The sequence below is a fragment of the Haliotis asinina genome, chromosome 7, assembly GCF_037392515.1.
Source record: "Haliotis asinina isolate JCU_RB_2024 chromosome 7, JCU_Hal_asi_v2, whole genome shotgun sequence".
NCBI lineage: Eukaryota > Metazoa > Mollusca > Gastropoda > Lepetellida > Haliotidae > Haliotis > Haliotis asinina.
Genome location: NC_090286.1, coordinates 12,319,381 through 12,340,194, shown reverse-complemented (window position 1 = coordinate 12,340,194; position 20,814 = coordinate 12,319,381). Strand labels below are relative to the sequence as shown.

The 20,814-nt window shown below is 39.8% G+C and overlaps 2 protein-coding genes across 2 annotated transcripts in view; both read left to right on the top strand.

Annotated features, from left to right (window-relative positions):
- LOC137291298 (low-density lipoprotein receptor-related protein 4-like) overlaps window positions 1–20,814 on the top strand; it is a 106,814-nt gene that overhangs the window by 37,418 nt on the left and 48,582 nt on the right. The window lies entirely within an intron of this gene.
- On the top strand, window positions 1,696–19,918 carry LOC137291080 (uncharacterized). Its single transcript, XM_067822365.1, has 11 exons — window positions 1,696–1,786; window positions 2,319–2,537; window positions 3,218–3,409; window positions 4,049–4,210; window positions 4,832–4,952; window positions 6,271–6,476; window positions 16,925–17,047; window positions 17,632–17,826; window positions 18,902–19,015; window positions 19,395–19,511; window positions 19,782–19,918. The coding sequence occupies exons 1-11, from the start codon at window positions 1,696–1,698 to the stop codon at window positions 19,916–19,918; spliced, it is 1,677 nt and encodes a 558-aa protein (XP_067678466.1).

Genomic DNA, 20,814 nt, shown 5'->3' with positions numbered 1-20,814 from the left:
CATATTGAGTTTTTCACTGCACAATGTAACGCCTATCTGAAAATTCTATTATCAGTATTATAAAAGAATTTTGTCAATACGTTCTGGTAAAACTATTTCTAAAAAGCTTAAGTAGAGTTTTTTCAGCGGAAACTAAAGAAAACATTTTTCATGGGTCTGTTAATAACAGCGACTACATGTAAGTGATCTGAAGTAACCACAGAGATAGCACTTGACAGATTGAAGTGCTACACTGTAGGGACTATTTAACATCGTCAAGAATACCAGTGCATTGTTTGACTCACCACTTGCACGAGCTGTTTCCGTGTTATGGGTCGTGTGGTACACCAAAGATCCCTCCCCCATCCCCCTTCTCCTTACCCCAATCCCGACCTTTGTGCCACCCTCTCAGTGATTCAACACAGGATCCGACCTCTTTAAATCGACATATACTTCTGTCTGTTAAATGGGGACACTTACAAGGATGCTAGCACAATGGTCGGCATAATATTAATCTGTGTCACAGGAATATTGTCTTGTATTACTGCAGGTGAGCGTTTCAGTGTCTTTTGTACGATTTGTGAACAGAGGTACATGTATATTCTGTGTATTCCACTTTCATACCCAAAATGTAAATGTTTGTGTTTTAGAATGCAGGAATAATGCAGTGACACGAGCTGTCAAAGGTTTATCCTCAGTTACTATGCTAAAATGCAGGAAACATTACACGTCTACGTTTATGATACCACGCTTGAAACCTTCAGTAAGGTGAGGTTTTAACCATAATGCGAAACCTAACCAATTTCATATATACTATTTATCTTACTCTTTAATTTCACTGGTCAGTGATGCTTTAACAAGTTTACGTGTCACCCGTCACAGGCGGGTGACAGCTGAAGAAAATATCACTCGCTGCCACGGTAACCGCCAAACTCTCTGCCGAGAAGCTGTATCGCTAACAATCATATGACGTCATAATATGACGCATGCAGTGCCCAGAGCTCCAAAACCGTTCGACTAGCTGTTTTGTGTTCACTATGTCGTCATTTATTTCACCGACTTTCGCTGCTTTATTGAAACTACTTTATACATTGAAATGTTTGCGCACTCAAATTAAACATATAATCATTTGGCGTCTACCTCTCAAATTTATTTTTTAAAATCAGTGGAATATATTCCGATAACCTCAAGACATCAACGAAATTGGTTAGTAATGTTTATGCTGAGTGTGAAAAAATGCAGTGTATCAAATAGTTAATATAATTTCTGTGTTGTTATTTATTGCAAAATCTAGTAAATTTGAGAATTGTAGCACATTTCCGTTTGTTGATTTTTGTTTCACACAAAACTATTTCACATACAGATTTGAAGCATATTTCTGGTGTCCCTAAACGTTATAGCGTGGAATATTCCAAAACGCAAAGTAAAACTAAATGCACTCATTATAAGAATATTACTAATCCCGATCATCCCAAGTTTGAGTCTATTTGGAGTAAAATACATTAATTGAAATTAATTGAGGTTATCAGGTATTGCACGTCCAGCATCCGCCATTGACATATTCTGTATCCCTTGCCTGATAGCTCAGGAAAGGATGCTGAGACAGGACTGATGATGATCACTGGGTTGTCTAGTCTAGACTCGATTATATACAGACCGTCGCCATATGAATGTTGCTGCGTGTGGCGTTAATCAACCGACCAACCAACGTATTCGATGTACTTCAAAGTCCAAATTCAATTCCACTCGTTCCATAAAGAAAGGGTACTGAAGACAACGACCAGACCAAAATCTGGAACAGTTCACAGTTCAGAAGCCTGGTTGGTTTTAATTTGTTACAAAGTAATGATTCATCTCTTCGTGGTCTTCAGAATGCCAACGAAATCCTCGATTCGCTGTGTCATGTAGTCATCACTGGAAGAATTACACTGGCCACGGGTGACTTCTGTTTGCGTGAGAGTTTCTAGGACTGCACTCCTCTCCCACAACGAAACGCGTGTGACACATCTGGACCCACTTGCACAAAGCGATCTTAGCGCTACAATGATTGTAACTCCCATTCTCCAACATAGGCTTAAGATAGTCGTAGCGCTAAGATCGCTTTGTGCAAGTGGGCCCTGGTCTCACTTTTTGGCGAGTGAATTACTCGGCTATTAACCCTCTTGGGCCTCACGGGAAGCTTGGGTTATCCGGGGTACTACTGCCAACCATATTTTATGCGCTTCAAGCATGCCGGTACGCTTAGAGCATGCACGTGCGAGGTCGCTGTAAAAGTAATCATATTATAAATGTACATATCATGTTGCGCATAAAATTCAACCGTGATTCACATTTTACAGTCGCCCCTGACAGTAACCAACCAACGACACAGTCCCGCGGTCCGGTGAATCCATCTCTCACTGAAGGAGGTTCGTCGAGTTCATCCTCTGCCGTAGACGGTTTCACGTCTGCCGCCTCTTTAACGCCATCCATCCGGGATGCGGACTCAGCACGGAGCGTGGAGTTAAAACACCCTGCCTGGATAGTCTGGGTGGACGTCAATGTGCCACCGAATTACGGTACTGTTAAAAGTGTACCATCCAAGTGAGAAATTGCTTCGCCATTTTCTGTGGGACTAATTGTAAGCTGCTTTTAACATAATATGGTTATAACAGTTACGTTGAACTAATTAAAGTTCGTTAAAACAGCAGATGAAATATACAGGAAGTGGCCGGAATTGAAACATAGTTCCTAGTATCCGTCAGTTTGTTACAAGCGTGTTGGTACAAACGTAAACACTCCACAAAAAGAAACGCATCACTCGATTTTGGGATATTGGACTCGTGTAACTGCGGCAAAAACAATAAAAATATATTATGCTTTCCCCCCCCACATCCCCAAAAGTCTCCTTTGAGTAAACATCTTCAGCGCCATAACAGAGCTGCTTTAACCTTTGTCCTTGTTTTAGAAGCGTTTGCAAAGTGATATTTTCCTGAACGTCACCAAGAAAACATGCAAAGAAAAATACACGTGCAGGTCAGAGGAAAAGGATGCTGTATCGATAACTATAATCAGGCAAAGATGTTGGTTGATGTTTTGAAGAGTGTAGTTTACTGTATTTGAGCGCGAAACTTATGTGTACGGAGTGTTTGAACCCACAGGTCTTTGTAATGAACGTTCCTGTTGGTAATGAGCCAAATGCCATTTCATCATGATATCTTTAGTACTATCTCCCTCTTTCCTATTTCCATCGTTAAAGGAACGCAGGAATTAGTCATGACAACCACAAACAATGACACAGTCATGCCGTGTAATGCTATGAACACTTGGGTAACGTCTACAACGTTGAGAATCACCTGCAGGAACGTCGTCAACGCCACCACCATCATACTCTTCGGAACAGACTCGATGGCGTCCAAACTGGGCTTAATTGAAATGTACGTGTACGAAGGTGAGGCCATAGGATTTATCATTCTTTAAAATTATATATTTTTTCAAAGGGTGTTTGAGGAAATAAATAGAGCGCATGCTTACTTAAAACTTACAAGTTACTATTTACTTAAAACCGTCCAGGTGGAGTAGCCTAGAGGTTTAAAAAATTTGTTCGTCACGCAGAAGATCCAGGTTCGATTTCCCGAATGGGTACAATGTGGGAACCCACTTCTGTTGTGCCATTTCGGGTTTGCCGGAATATTGCTAGATGCGGCGTAAAACTAAACTCACTCACTCAAAGATCTGTTGATTGTGACTGTTTAAAGCACTTAATTGGCTACCACACCGCCCCAAACAGATCTTTGTGAAGCGTTGGAATGTTTATATATATCTATCTTTAGTTAAATCAAACTAAACTCACTCACTCACTCAAAGATCTGTTCATTGCGACTGTTTAAAGCACTTAAAGCACTGTTTAAAACCTCCAAGAATAATTCATTTAATCTGAACGTCATATGTATTTACCTTTAGTTAGATCAAACTTCAAAGTCAATCTGGATTTATATTTGCTGCCTTGTCCTATTTTATTTGTAAGTCTTTTGCAATTTTCTATCTATTGAAGTCTGAGATTTTAATGACGATATCACTTTCACAAAAGACTGTCAACCTGGCCGCCATGGACAAGAATGTGGGACCCTCTGCAGCCAAAATTGCACCGAGGGCCTTTGTGACGACGTGAACAGCACATGCGCATGTGTTCTGGGATGGAAGGGAGATAACTGCGATGGCGATACGTTCAACAGAAGCAACAAAACCCACTGTAGATATACAATGCCTTCAGTTCGTCTCTTTGTCGATATTACACGTATTCGTTAGCATAAAATGTTCATATATGATAACCAATCACTTGACATAAGACTGTGTAATCTTTTTTTAATATATTTCTTCATATTTTTCTCCACCAGCTCCCGTGTTAGTAGCGGTTGGCAATTAGAAACGCCTAAAATCAAACAGACAATATGATTCCTTAGGCAGGGTAAAAAAAATTAAATGTTTCCTTGGGCACATATTTTTCAAAAATGACGAGAGCGGTAGGACTTTTTAAAATAATTGTTAACTCACGTGTTAATTAGTTGTAGATTCAGTCACACTCGTTCTTACAGACACTCATTCTTTTAGTAAACAAATGGATGATCAGGACGCGGCGAAGTCAAAATTATGCTTCTTTAAATGGCAATAAAAAAAATTACGCGCACAAATAGAAGTGTAGCGCCCATGCCCGAGAAACATTTCACTTTTTTTATTTAGCCTTAAAACTGTTTCACAAATCCATGATCGTTGGTTTCACCCGAGTGGTAAGTTTCTAATGTCAAACGATCTTAAGCAGTCAATCCATGGCATCATTACCAAAATGACAATAATTGTTTTTTTCTGTCGCCAGTCCCTGTGGACACATCTGGGCCTGGGATCAATCCTGTGTTTGCTGGTGTTGTTGGGACGGAAATAGCAGCTGTGATAGTACTGCTTGTTGTAATGGCTGTGCTCCTCGTCCGGAGACATCGGTCAGTATAAACATGTAGTGAGACTTTTATTATCGTCTCATTGTTATCTGTCATTGTTAATTGTCATTATTATCTCTCATTGTTATCTCTCCTTATAATCTCTAATTGTTATCTGTCATTGTTATCTGTTATTATTGTCTCTCATTGTTATCTCTCTTTATAATCTCTTATTGTTATCTCCCACTGTTATCTCGCATTATTATCTCTCATTGTTATCTCTCATTATTATCGTCTTATTATCGTACATGTTATGTTACAGTTCATAAAGAATGTAAAAAGTTATAAAAATACAAAAACCAGTCGCCAAGCGATTTACGAGAGACGAAACACTAAAATACAAAAGCATTATAAGACAATGTCATAAACGTATCTAAAGAGATAACCGGCAGAGATAAGACATTAAAATATACATATTATAACATGGGTACCAGTAAGAATGACAGTTTCGGTATGTAAAATACTCCTTCGTGTGAAACGTATATCATGACAGGTTCTGGGTGTGTGAAAGACTAAATGCCGTACGTCAAACTGTGTTATCTGTTGTTTAACGCCACACGCAATGCAAATGTCTTCCATCTTTCTGGAAGTCGGTCTGTAGATGATCGTGTGTGGGCGAGACAACTATATATATATAAATATAATTATATATACATATATATATATATATATATATGTGTGTGTGTGTGTGTGTGTGTGTGTGTGTGTGTGTGTGTGTGTGTGTGTGTGTGTGTGTGTGGTTAATAGGCAAAGCATACGAAACCAAGTAAGAGGTACGAACCGTACTCGTCACACACTAATCTGCACACATCACACACGGCACTGGTTGTACGAATGAACTTGACTTTTGACGGAATGTGTCTGTCAAACGGCGGATGGCTTCGAGATTTTAGAGATGACGCATACAATTATGAGTATAAGCAGAGTAACAAAATTGTTGCCATGATGTCGTATTTCTTTGTGTCAATACATGTATAAGGAAAATCAAATGTTTCGGTATTTCACTTGCTTAAAAAAACAACTCAAATAGCGTACGTCTGTGTGCATGCATGTACATTCATTGTATCACCGATAAAATTACAGAAAGCTGATCTGCCAGTATGCATCACTTAACATACCATTTTATATTATATTTGCAAAACTTTCTGTCAGTTCTTTAAACTGATGGGATTTGGAAAACATCATATTACTTTTCACAAGAGTCATCATATCAATGCATGATCATTTGGTAGACAGATCACTTAAGCGATATGCATTGTAACATTGCAACATTTTGTATATGCAAATATAAAAATCACGTTTCATTTTGATTTTCTTTCAGACAACACTCACAAAGAACACTGCAGGAAGATGCGTATGATGATATCTTTAATGACATTGGGAATGCGCAACACAGTCTAGAGGATCAGTCAATTGTGGATTATGACGTTATTGACGTCACATCAAATGACCAAGACAAGGAGCCGAACAGGCCGTTCGCTGATGGAACTTCAGAATCGATATGTGAAGAAAATCATTGCGAGTCATGTGGGAGTTATATCACACCGATGTCACGTGAAGGAGAGACACTTGCTCAAAACACCGGATGTGGACAGACTCAAAGCGAGTCACCTGGAAGTTATGACGTTCTTGACGTCACATCACATGGTCAAGACGGTTTGCTCGACAAACCTACCTCGCCCCTAACAACCACACAGTCCTTGCCTGAAGACGATTCAAAAGGGAGTTATGACATTCTTGACGTCACATCACGTGATCCGGACGAGGCGTGCGAGAAGCCCTACACGGGCCTTACTATCAACATACAACACCAAAACATTACGAGAACGGGAAGACAGGCTCATCTTCAAACAGTAACACAGAATGAATTCCAAACAATCCTTCAAGTAACACAAAATCGTTTCTCTTAGAGCAGGACACGGATCAAATCATATATAGTGAAATAGTGTGCCTACTTTGGGATCATTGTCCCATATGTTCAAGAAAATCAGGAAAGTGATCACGATATCAAGATTTTGTTTGAAACTGGTGAAAAAAAATCATGTACACATACCCGAATGCCATACCGCCACCACGTCAAGGCAAGTCACGTGGGATTATGTCGTTCTTGATGTTATATCACGTGATCCAAGTTCTCAACGCATCGGTTCCACAGTACACACTAGCGATGATATATCAAAATAAGAATTCTACCTGGAGTTCGAGTGTTTACTATCTCCATATATCCATGTGTGTAATTTATTTCGATGTTGAAATCATTCGTCCCTTTGAATGACCGTATCTTTGATCTAGTGGACCAGAGAGCGAGAGACTTCCTCCCTCGAGGGTCATTGGGGGTAGCCTACTGATTAAGGTGTTCGCTCGTCACGCTGCAGATGCAGGTTCAAAATCCCACTTTCGTACAATGAGTAAAACGAATTTCTGGTATCCCCCGCCCGGAATAATACTAAAAGCGACGTAAAACTATAGTCACTCACTCGGTCACTTCCGCCCTCGTCAGACCAGAGATGTCAAGATATGATAATAATTGTTCCAAGGATTGGGTGCTAACTCAGCATTCATTCCGAAGACGGGCCTCAGGGTAGCCTAGTGGTTAAAGCGCTGGATTGTCAAGGCGAAGAACCAGGTTTCGATTCTTCTGATAGGTGCAATGCGCTAAGCCCATCTGTGGTTTTCCCCGCCGTGTTATATTTACTAATAACGGCGTAAAACTAAAGCCACTCACTCATTCCAAAGACAATGAAAACGTTATAGCAGAGGCTACAACACATAAATATGCCTTTTTAAATATATAAATATCAAAGAGTTTAAAGGGAGTTAGAGTAGTTATTTTTAATTTTCCAGCTCATTAAGCAATGTTATGTGCTAAATATCAAACATCACAAAAATATGAGGCGCAATGCAATCACTTGTTTGATCATTGATGAGAGTTTTCATTTTTTATTGTTTTAATTGTGATTGTGTGGATGGATGTTAGAGCCCGCAGCGTCACACTCTGACATGAACTTTATGTTTGCATTGTTAGTTTTAACATACAGTTCTGGAAGTCACCCCCGGAAACAGTTCGACATTTCTTTGTGCAGCAACGCTTTGTGGGACTGGGACTCAATAATGTCAGACTTTAAGTACTTTTCGCTGAATCAGCGACAAGGATGTCATATTAGCCAATGACTGCCATGGTAAACATCACGTGATGATGACGTGGGTCAACTTTCTCATGTCCGGTTCTAAGTGTCATACATGTACACGCTTGCGGTTTGACGTGTAGTCGCACTTCTTCGTCTTAAAGGTAACACTCCTTGTCTTTCTCGCACAATTTTCTGATTCATGCTATACTTTAGTCTATATGCAGATATTTTTTTAATACAGCGCTTAAAAGCCTCAACACGTATTATCCATGCTCTATATATAGATATACTACTAGATTAGTCTACCGTGCAATAGTATGGTGCACAAGATCACTCTACGAAATCTATATTTGTAAATCTGTTGAACCATAAGACCAGGTTATTGCATGCAGACTCACATGCACAGAAAGAGGCACACACAGACAAACAGACGTCCTCATTACATCACACACGCATACACTACACACACACCTCACACACGTACAAGCGCGCAGACACGCGTATGATGTTTTCGCGACAAGACAGCGACGGCAGAGGAGTTTACGTGTAAAATGCGGCATGTTATATGTTAACTTGCACACTGAAGGCATCGTACACTTCCTCGCCCCAACACACACACCCTGTCCAACTCATATCTGTCGCTTAGCCAGTTCATTAGATTCAAACGGGACCGTACTTGAATGACACAAATAACTAATGAGTGAGTGAGTGAGTTAATATTTATCGTCACAAATAACTAATGAAAAAACAGTTACTCTTCCTGCCAATGTAGCATGTTTATCTTAAAAGTATTATATAAACGGCAAAGCGTAAATCAGTATAGTTTTACGCCGCACTCAGCAGTATTCCAGCTACATGGCGGTGGTCCCTAATTAATCGAATCTAGTGATCGACAGCATGAGCATCAGTCTTCTCAACTGGGATATGATGACGTGCATCAACCACGTCAGCATCACGCGATGCCGTTAGGCAACTCGTACGATAAGCATGCGTTACTGAAGAACAGTTGTAACCCAGATATCCACCACAGGCAAAGCGTTCAGGAGACACTTGTGGCTTTTTCACACAAAGACCTCATTCTTTTAACAAACCCTGAAGAGATATACAGGTAGATGCCGGCATTGATATTGTTGTAAACCCGCGCTCCACTGAACTGCCATCACTATACACTGCCAACCCAAACAAATTCTCATATAGCAGACGTTGAAGTACCTGACTCTGGGAGCGAGGGTCCGAATCCTAGGTAGCACTTACACTATCACTCAAAACAAAATAGCTACTGACAGAAACATTTACCTTCGAGCCGTATCGACACTGAACGTCAGAGAGTATGAAACCCATACTGGCATCAAGTTTGGATGCCATGCATGAAGATTAGGACTGGTAATAACTGGTAAATACCGTAATGAGTTTTCAAACGATACGTATTGCAATACCTTTTCAGAAACCGGTATATTTGGTATAGGACGCATATAAGGTATGGTTATCTTTATTGTTTGTTGTTATTGTTTCGGTCATAATATAATTGTATAAACAGGAAAACGGAATCCCTCACTACGCAGCCTTGTTTTGAGACTGTTGTTACCAGAACCATAACATATGTTTGGGGGCTTTAATGAAGAAGACAGAATTGACATGCACAGTTAGTGTCTCACTGTCAAAGAAATAAGTCTAAATACAAAAAAGTATCTCGGGCATCCGCGCATCACTTTTATGTAACCATTTTTATTGCCATTTATTTAAAATAATTTTGACTTGGCCGCGTCTCGAACATCCATTTGTCCACTATAAGCATGAGTGTATTAAGAATGAGTGTGACTGTATCTACAATTCATTAACAGGTGCGAAACTTCCTAAACTGTATTTCTGAGCGAAAAAAATAAAAATGTCTTCCTTTCACGTCTTTTTGTTTTTTTTCTATCAAACTGTATAAATAGTCCTACCGCTCTAGTTACTTTTGAAAAAAAATGTGCCCGAGAAACATTTAATTTTTATGCAGCCTAAGTTCCCAACATGTCGCAAAACGAATGGCAATACGGATACCTGAACCGCAATGTGTTGCGATAAATTTGCCACTACACGACCCTGGTGATGATATTTTCTGCCTGCTTGAATGGAGGGACTGGATTTATTCACTTCAGTATCAAAGCCAAACAAAATGCATGAAAAGTTAAATGGCTGATTTTGATCTGATAAAATGTTAAATAACTCGATATAACGTCTCGGCATTTGCAGCGTCAAAACACGAGGCATTGTAAGTCTCATCGTTCCAAAGAAACAACATTATGCAAACTCAATTTATTTATCAGCCAAAATGTTGTTTTTCCAACGACACGTCTCAGCTATTTCCACATCCAAATCTAACAAATAGTTCTCATGCATGCTGCCGCTGACCTCAAAGTAACACAATCGTAGATACCATTACATCTCTCGCAAACAGACATCCTTTGGCGCTCCACGAATGCGGATTTAAATTGTGTTATACTTCCCTTACTTTGTAATAGGTTGAAGCAATTGCTTATGAATTTCAGGTTTTGATCAACACTTCTTCATATGATTTCTTCAAGTTTTAATTCTCGGAATATATATTTAAAATATACTAAATAAGAATGGGCCACGTGTTTACATCATCCATACAGTTACACTATTGCAGTATAGAAAATAGTCATCATGGTTTGAGAAAAATGATGACCATGAAATTCTGTCCTCTGTGTTCATTGATCAGTGCTATCAGTCATAACATATCTTAATTCATTGATTTAATCATTACAGAATTCTGATACCATCTGACACTCTGAAAATAGTAAATTTCCGGGATATTAGCTACTTTTTAAAACACATTTTGTTACAATGACAAACATTGATACCTTAATCATTGTATGCACTATCATGAGCATTTATAAAATACAATTTCAACATTGTGCAATACAGATATAGATGTAAACAGAATGAAATGATTTCTTTTGCTTGTGTAAGAGTTTTGAACCTTATTCACTGCAAGTCAGTAAATACTTTAAAGGGTTTACTGTCAATGAAAGAAATATTACGGAGACTGAAATTATTATGAAATGTAAATTAATCCAGGATACCCTGATTATAATGCCACCGTTTGCCTATGAGAAAATATGACATTGTATCCAGGGTGGCATTAAAACCAGGGAGGACAGTTACAGGTCCTAAGCAATCAACAAGGTGACTGAGCTCTTGTCCCTTGTAGTGAACCTTGAATGACTTCTTGGGGTTGCAGATGACTTCTTGTTGTAGGTGGCAGGAAGAGTATCTCATCAGGGATTACAAGACTATTTACAGCATTAATGAGTGTGGCCAATTAATTTGTGTCATGTCAATTAACCAATTAAAGGTCACATGCAACCAAAAAATCAAACATAATTAAAACACAATTATTACTTTATTAAACACAATTAACAAATAAACAAAATTATAAGCGTACAATCGCGATTCAAAAATTCAATATTTTGTACTTGGGCTTACTTCCCTCGAAACGAAGCCCTCGGGAGACCGACCCAGTCACAGATCTAGATCTAGGTTGAATTGTCAGTCTTGATGATTTGTTTCGGCAACTGCAAAGTTGTGTTTTACGTTGCATGTGGCCTTCAAATAATGTCTACTACATGCAGTTTGGCATTATAACCAGGGTGGCATTAAAACCATGGTCATTATAACCAGTGGGACATTGTAACCAGTGGAGCATTATAACCTTACAAATTATAACCATGGACATTACAGCCAGTGGTTCAATGTAATCAGTGGGACATTGTAACCAGTTTGGCATTATAACCAGTTTGGCATTATAACCATGGGCGTTATAACCACTGGGGCGTTATAACTATGAGCATTATAATAAGTGTGGCATTGTAACAATGGACATTATAACCAATGTGGCATTATAACCAGTGTGGCCAATGAGAGACCTATGTGAAACAGAACTGTGTCATCGGCGTGGGTTGATGTATGATGACACATGACTCACGCCTTTGTAGTGTGCAGATACAACTCGGGACAAACTGTGGATGGACCTGATCAGTCCTGGGCCAATTGAATTCAGCGTGAAACTTCACAATATGAACCAACTGAATTTACTCAGTGCTTGTTGTCATGTACATCCGACTTTCCCCTGATCCATGAGGACTTGATTGAGTTTTCCACTCTATGCATAAAATACGTCACCATGATGTACAAAGCTGTGTTCCAGTGACGCATTGTGACTATTGCCTGGTTAAAAACACAAACCCGTGTTACTGGAGGGAGGCATTATAACCAGTGTGGCATTTTCACCAGTGTGGCAATATAGCAAGGGTGGCATAATGACCAGGCAAACAATATAAGTAGTATGGAATTATAACAAGGGTGGCATTCTAACCATGGACATTATAACCAGAGGGACATTATAACCAGGGTGACATAACCAGGGACATTATAACCATGGCGGCATTATAACCAGGATAATTATAACCAGTGTGGTATTATAACCAGGGACATTATAACCAGGAGCATTATAACCATGGTGGCATTATAACCAGAGGGGTAGTATAACCATGGTGGCATTATAACCAGTGTGGCATTATAACCAGGAGCATTATAACCAGGGTAACATTGTAACTAATGTGACGTTATAACCAGGGGGCCGTGATTGATAGCGCTTCCCTCGAAAATCCAAAACGGACAGCGCGACAGATTTTCCTAGAGAGAGATCCCTATTGCACAAGAGGTGTGTAATTCCAGATTTCAAAGTATAAAGTTATCCATGCACATGATTCTTAGGCTCAAGGAGTTATTTCACTTAACCCTCTCAACATGAAATAAAAGCTGGAAATAGAAATTTGTTTGAGAATGCACCAAAGGAGAGCAGTCACTGATATGTCAGTTTTATTGTGCATGATGAACCTTTCTGTTGGTGAGTACTCTTCAACATATATTCAAAATCATAGATATTCTGTGTCACTTAATCATATTTTCTATTATTCAGAATATTACCACTGCCACCTTAATATCTAGCTGTTACTTTTCATAACAGATATGTAACCACTGTGGACACTGTAACAAACTTTAACTTGTACTCTAATCTGTATGCAGAGGGGTTTTCAATACATCCTCAACAAGTACAAAGCATGCATGGTGTTTTACGCCGTGTTCACCTTTCATCCATACAACAATTTTACGCTGCAGGTGCTAGAAACTGGAATGACATTTTAGAATTATCTGTGATTTTAGAATTCCCAATTCCCAAGTCCCAATATGTGCGGGAATAGGGAAAATCCTGGTTAGAATGGGTCGTTAGTAATGTTTGCCGTAGGCGACTAACCGAATCGGGCGGTCACGCTGATCTGTTGAAGGCTTACTCTTCATTATTTGCATAGAGATGAAAGTGAACACTTTCAGTTCTAAACCTTCCACACGACTTGTCTGTCTGACCGATGTCCCTGTCGACGATGTCACAATGCAATGACACTGTAATGATGGTATCAACTGGATTTATTGTCTTTAAAGCATAAATCTGAATTGATGTCCACGCGAAAGGAGAAAAACCTTTCTCCACGCTGTGTTGTACCAGACAGTGACCATAAATGTTCTGCATACCACAGATGATCTTAGAATGTGTTGCATCAATACAGTATAAAGTATAATAAAATATTGTTACATTAAAAGTATAGCTACTCTATTCTAACATTACATCACATAAAAAGTTACATGTCACATGATAGATTTTATGGCCTGAACATAACATCATTAGACTTTGACCCAGAAGAAGTTGTTTGGACGACAACGTTTGTGACAGAAACAATATGGTGTAGGTGGAAGTGTGGTTCATTGACGAATCACGATTTCTGTTCCGACAGAATGACTCGAAATAGAGTACGCTGCCTTTCACAGGTCAACAGATGCGAAAGCGGAGGTTTGTTGGTGTAGGTGGCTATATTCTGTTCATAGATGATGGTTGGGGGAGGAGCGAAATTTAACAGCAAATCTCTACATCGGTCAGATTCTCCAGCATCACTTTCTTGCGATTATCAACAAGAGTGGATTCTTTGTGACGAACATCACAAGTTTGTGACGAACTCTGTATACGTGTACGTCGATATCGACATACCGCACATACACTCTCATAAATGCCCAAAGCGTTTCACAAAGAAAGGGGAGAATTCCACGGGGTAGTATGGAGTAGCCTAGTGGTTAAGGCTTTCGCTCGTTACGGCAAAATGCCTAGGTTCCATTCCCCACAGGTGTACGATGTGTAAAGCTCATTACTGGTGTCCACCGCCTTGATATTGCTGGGATACTGCTAACAGCGCCGTAAAACCATATTCACGCTTTTACAATCAGAATTGTTATGACAACAGACCATGTAAGTTTCACCATACTAAATTTCATCCTTGCATCAATTAAATAACTGTACATATTTGTCTTGTTAGCGCTAATTCAGTAAACCTATACGTTTGTGTTTGGAGAGTATATATTGTCTGTACTGACACGCATACCTTTCATCATTATTTCTGTTGTATTTTCTTCATTAATTTCTCTCCTGGCCTTTGTTGGCACAAGAATAGTGCCAGTACACAGCTCAACATTGACGCCTTTTATCTTCAGGTCTCCTTCATCCCCAAAGGATGGTTACTGGGGCATTTACCATTGCTGCAATAGGGATATTCATACTGTTTCCACATGGTGAGTACCATTTTGATATTTGACACCTTTAAAAGTAACATTTTGGTATTTGATACTTGTAAATCCATCTTATGATGTTTGATAACCTTACAAGTTCCATATGTATGCTTAATATATTTCAAGGCACCATTTAGATATTTGATACCCTTAAAGGTACCATTTAGGTGCTTGAAACCTTTGAAAATACCATTCTAAAATTTGATATCTGTAAAATTACCATGTTTGTGCTTGATATCTTTTAAAGTACCATTTTAATGTTTGATTCCCTTAAAAGTACTGTGTTTATTTTTGGAGCGTTTTAAGAGAACGTGTTTTAATATAACAATTACCCTATAGCAAGCACTAGAACCGATATCAATGTCCGCATGTCCTTATTAAGAAGGATACTAAAGATTTTAAACACTCCCGTGTAAGCTAAGGCAAAACTGAAGCCAAAGATATCAGTTTATATTACCAGTAGAAAGGGCTAAATGAAAACAGGTTGGATGGAAAGCCTGTTTGGAAAGCAATTTTCTATAAAACTGCGAATAGTATTTGAATATAGTAGCTTGTTGTACAAGAGAAGATATACCAGATATTGTTAATTCAGATTTAGGGCTTTGAGTTTCACCTTTGACATAACGTTTTACCTGTATCACTTCGTCCTGTGGTGTGAGGAGACCAGTATGTGTTGGGGATTTAAGATTCAGGAACATTATGTTTGACCTGAGACAATATCATTTAGAAGTACGTTATCCTTGCGATTTGGAGATACATTGATTTGTTTTGAGAAAACAGGCTGTAGGACGTTACCAAGGATGAGGGATTGGGTATACCCCCAAGCTCTGTGTTCCACACACTAGAGAAGATGACGTCCAAAAGACCTCATCCTTATGGTCTGAATTTTTTTATTGGACGTAGAAAGGGTTTTGTCGTTTATAGTTACTTCAAATATAGTGAATTATAGGAAATTTAGCCCTAACTCGAGGTTATTGTACACTACATCCAGGTAAAGACGCTGCAACCAACAAGGCGGGCGTCAATTTCGAGTGTACTAACGGAAGAACGATTTTATTGCAATGGAGATGCGATGAGGAAAACGATTGTGGAGACAACTCTGACGAGAGCAATTGTTGTAAGTATCAGACAGTATTTTGGAGAAAAGGCCGTGTAATGTTTCATGTCATTGGCAGAATCGGTTTTTCTTTGAAAATTATGTTTGTGCAAAATGAAAATAATTTGGTTTTCATCGATTTTAATTATAGAGCTATACATACAACACACGAAACTCCTCATAGTGAGAACCTTAGGTTACAAATTTGCATGTTAGATTGGCTACCCTGTGGTTATGATCTGAAATCAAAATATGACGAACTGTTTTCCTGATTGCGGTACATCTCTTAGTCGTGTTTAGATCGAGCTCACGTCTGCGTCGAACCTTTATGGTTTTAGAATGTGAACAAATGTTCATTGGACTTACCTAATCTTGCCTTGTGAAACAGAGGTATTACCTAGTTTTCATTATTATCAAACCTTATAATCCAAAGGTACAACAGAAATGTTTGTGTGGAAGGCTACGCTTGGTGTATTAGCAAACAACACGTTGGTATGTATCAATGCGCCACTGTGATCATGAAAATAGAGATAATATAAAACAGGGTGCGAATTTAGGGTATGTGAGATACCGTTCATGTTACATATCATAATTTCAGAATGAAGTAGCTATCTGATAATACCTGGCCAGCAACCCATGCTTGTCCGGTGGTCAGGAAACTGCGTACGTTGATGTTCACGATGTTCATCAGTGGATAGTTTGGTCCAGATTCGATGATTTACAGATAACTTACAGTTAAACAACAAACAACTAAACAAGCTTCAATCATAGCTACGAGGGGATGTCAAAAGGCAGGGAGTCTAACACTATTCTCGATGTCCGATGTTGCCATTTTATTGTGAAGGAATTATTAGCAAAGCCATATCCAAAGTTTCACATATGAGGGCAATATGGTTAACGAGATATGCGTCATCACAACTCATGTTTTTGTTATCTTACCTCAGTATTATGGAAGCGGCATAAGCGGCTGCTAACTTAATGCTAACTGTCAGGCACCAAAAAGTTGAAACCGACGATATGTCCAGATGATCCCATGGAGGGAGCATTACAATGGTATTTGTCACTTTCAGCGAAACGTACTTGTGCTGCAAATGAGTTTCCGTGCCTGAATGAGAAATGTATCCCCAACAGATGGACATGTGACAAGGAGAACGATTGTGGCGACAACTCAGATGAAGCTGACGACGTTTGTGGTGAGTGTAGCAGGCCATTGGGTTTCCCGCTTAAAAAGTGATACAAACTTTGGAAGCAGCCGCTTTTGCAGATTAGTCATAATCTGATTCACCTAATTGTCGTGGTCGATTTGTTTAGGCAGTATATGATGTGCGCATTTTGAAAGCATTTCAGCTACACGCCTTTGCTTTTCTTCCAAGTGATCAGTGTACTTTCTACTAATACCTATGAATACAGTTAGCCTTTCCAAAGATCTTCGACGATCCATACTTGTTCCAGACTTGCAGACGGGTTGGGTGGTCAGGCCGACAAACGGCCTCCCATGGATGCCAATGAAAGGTTTAAGAAACAGTTGTGGTCTGTACCTGGCGACTGTAACCTTGAGGTACCATGGATCCGTGATTATGACCATGCAATGCATGATAAAATAACTGGGTCGTTTGTCTGTTACATTTCACCATCTCACCTCGCCTTTGAAACGTTTCCCTTGCATCCCAAGTACACTCGGTATCCTTGGTTTGGTACCTCCGAATCTCTTGACGCAGATCAGGAGAGTGCTCGAGCTCTCCAGTTGGAGCACAGCCCCACTGACTCTCTGGGTAAGGCAGTGTAGGGGAGTCTACATATTCTCAGGGAAGTTGGTGGAATCGACTGGGCAACGTTTCCTTGGAGAAGTCTGGGCTGCGTGAAGAGAGATCTCGAGCTGATCATGAGCCTTACAAGCGTGACTGTGCCAAGGTCACCAGAACCCAGTCTGCTGCATACAGCAACGATGCAGGACAGCCGGACGGACTCACCTGTAGGCGCCCTGCTATTCGTCCTTCACCCCCACGTCTCAGGCAGTCGCGTTTGAGATGGAGTAGGCACCATGGCCGCTGGAACCAGCGCTATTGAGCTTGTGTGCTATTCACAGATACAAATGCAGATTCAATTTGTCTTTCCATGATGGTCGGCAGAGGATTTATCGTTGTAAAGGAGAAGGAATCACAGATGTAACTGTGGCCGATTTGGTGTTTGGTCGGTCATGGTTTGGGTAGGGATAGTGCTTACTGGGCGAACTCCAGTGAACATGGTCAACGGGTAATGTTATTGGGTTCTGGCTATGTACTAGCTGTGTATGGCGTGTATGGTCAACCCTCTTTACTGCGTGACGACAACGCTTGGCCTCATACGATCATGATTTCACGGAGGCAGTAGGAGTCCGTAGGAAGCACGCGTAGAGTGGGTGGAATGGGCAGCATGCTCGCCAGACCTCAACACATTTTAGCATGTACACAAGTCACCCAGCACCAGAACTCCGCTGAGCTGTAGTAGAGGAATGGAAACGCTCTTTGTGAATTTGATGAGAAGCATGGGAACAAGGCGCACATGTGTCTTGGACGCGCGAAGAGAGGTATTTATTGAATGACCTTAATGCTTCTCATTTTCATTTAGGGGTTTGTTCTGCACAAATTTCCCAGTGCTGTCTCGTGCATGTCTGTTTGTCAACACATTACATGGTGACTCCCTTAGTTCAATTGTTTCAGGAAAATGTGTTCTGTTCTGTGCTATGTATCATTTGTCCATTTAATTAATGACGCCCAATATATATTTTCTTTATAGGCAGAAAAACATGCGACCCAAACATGTTCGTTTGCAATGATGGTCAATGCATCACATCAGCCTGGGTATGTGATGGAGCTGCGGACTGCCCAGGATCTGACAAGGAAGACGAAATGAACTGTTGTGAGTATTCATTAAGATTTAGTCATGTACGTGTTGATTTGCACCTTTGTTTAATAATGTCATTTGTCCATGATATTCCTCCAATAAAACATGTTTCACATCTCTTTGCTATCATGAGATTTGATTTAATAACTGAAATGATCTTTTAGCTGTTACGTGTAAGGAAGGCGAGTTCACCTGTGACAATGGACAATGCATATCACAGAAATGGAAGTGTGATGGCGATAAGGACTGCGAGGATGGCTCTGATGAAGCTGATTGTGGTACGTTGCTCCACACTGACATTCATTATTTAGCTTTTCGACCTCAGTTTCGTTTGCAATCCTAAAGATGGAAATGTTGAAATAACATTTCCTGTCTTGTTGAAGTGAATTAATCTAGTTTTACTTTTAACATTGTTCAAGCATCATCACGTCAGAGAACATAAAAAATACACGTGGAGAAAAGAGCATCTACATGGAGTATCGAACCGAAGTCGTGACGGGCGAAGACTTTCACCCGTTAAACAAATACTTATTATAATGATTGAAAATATTTACTTTAAAATTATTTTGGTGAGATGCCAAAGAAAGTTCAACTTTGACGATTGGAAAAATTGACTTGCTTAGTTTTCAAAGAAATTGAAATTCCTTGTCTTTCAAGAGTCATCACCGACGTGTGCCGCCAATACGTTTACCTGTCTCGATGGCAGGTGTGTCCATAAAACATGGTGGTGTGATGGAGACATGGACTGCCCCGACTACAGTGATGAAACCAACTGTAAGGAAATATGTTTGTCAGCAACTATTTAAATGCAAAACGTCTGGTAAATGTATTCACTCTTTGATGGTCATTTTGATGATTGATGAAATTTGTATTTTTTATTCTTTTTCACATTTGTCTTTTGTAAACACTTCAAATCTCAAGAGGATATCAATAGCTGTTTCTACAAACTTGTTACACCTGTATTCTGAAATTTTTCTTTGTGCTTTTTTGATATCGTTGAAAACTGTCTCCAGTCTTTGCATGTGTTAGTATTGTCCATTCCAGGCACTGATGCATGTGACGGTGGCGAGATCATGTGTTTAGATGGGCGTGATTGTGTAGCGAGATCTCTACAGTGTGACGGTACCTACGACTGTCAAGATGGTTCAGATGAACGAAATTGCACAGGTGAGTACTTGTAGTGTATATGCATAACGCACAGATTACAAAGATTAGTATGTGATGTTGTCTGGCCAACCCAACGCCAATGTCTGACTCCTTGACTTTTTAATTTCAATTTTTTCATGTACAATCTGCCTCATTAAAAAGTGAGGTTTAAAGAAATGGACAGGTTCTTCGGAAGAGTAGCAAATACACAACACTTTGGCTGAATGTCTGCCGTGATTTAAAAGACCATCAAACGTCACTGCTTGGCATTGTAGGTTTTAGTGAAGTATTTAGATGATTTAGCCGTAGATATGAACAGTGCTTATATCATCGCATCCCTATTGTGTGGTTTGATGCTCATGATGGTGTGGTCTGTGTGGTCTGTGTGGTCTGTGTGGTCTGTGTGGTCTGAACTCGATTAGTCGCACACCGCCGCCATATAGCTGGAATATTTCTGCGTGCGGTCTCAGAAGAAACACCCCATATAGTCTAAATGCTGTAAGCCTCATGAAGCAATTCAAATCGATATAACAACCCACAAATCAACCCTAAGCCTACACTTTCAAGCCAACCAAATAAAATACACCAAATACACTGATTACTACAAAGTAATGCCAATGACAATACACGGTGAGGTTCCAAACTAAAATCAAATGGTTGAAGCAATAATAGCGGGGTATGTCTGCACCAACAGATTTCACCCTACAAGATCATGGGTCAAGTTTAAAACACGCCTAAATTGGAGTATCATCTTTACTTAGTGGCCTGATGTTATAGGAGGTGAATTCAAGCAATAAAATTGCCATATTGTTTAGCAAAATATTGACCTACCTTAACCTGTCTGGCCCAGGTGAGGTACCTGCCACCGGTTGGTTGCATGTGCAACACTTCAGTATGCAATGCAGTGTAGTGTTCCTTGGTCTGATAACGC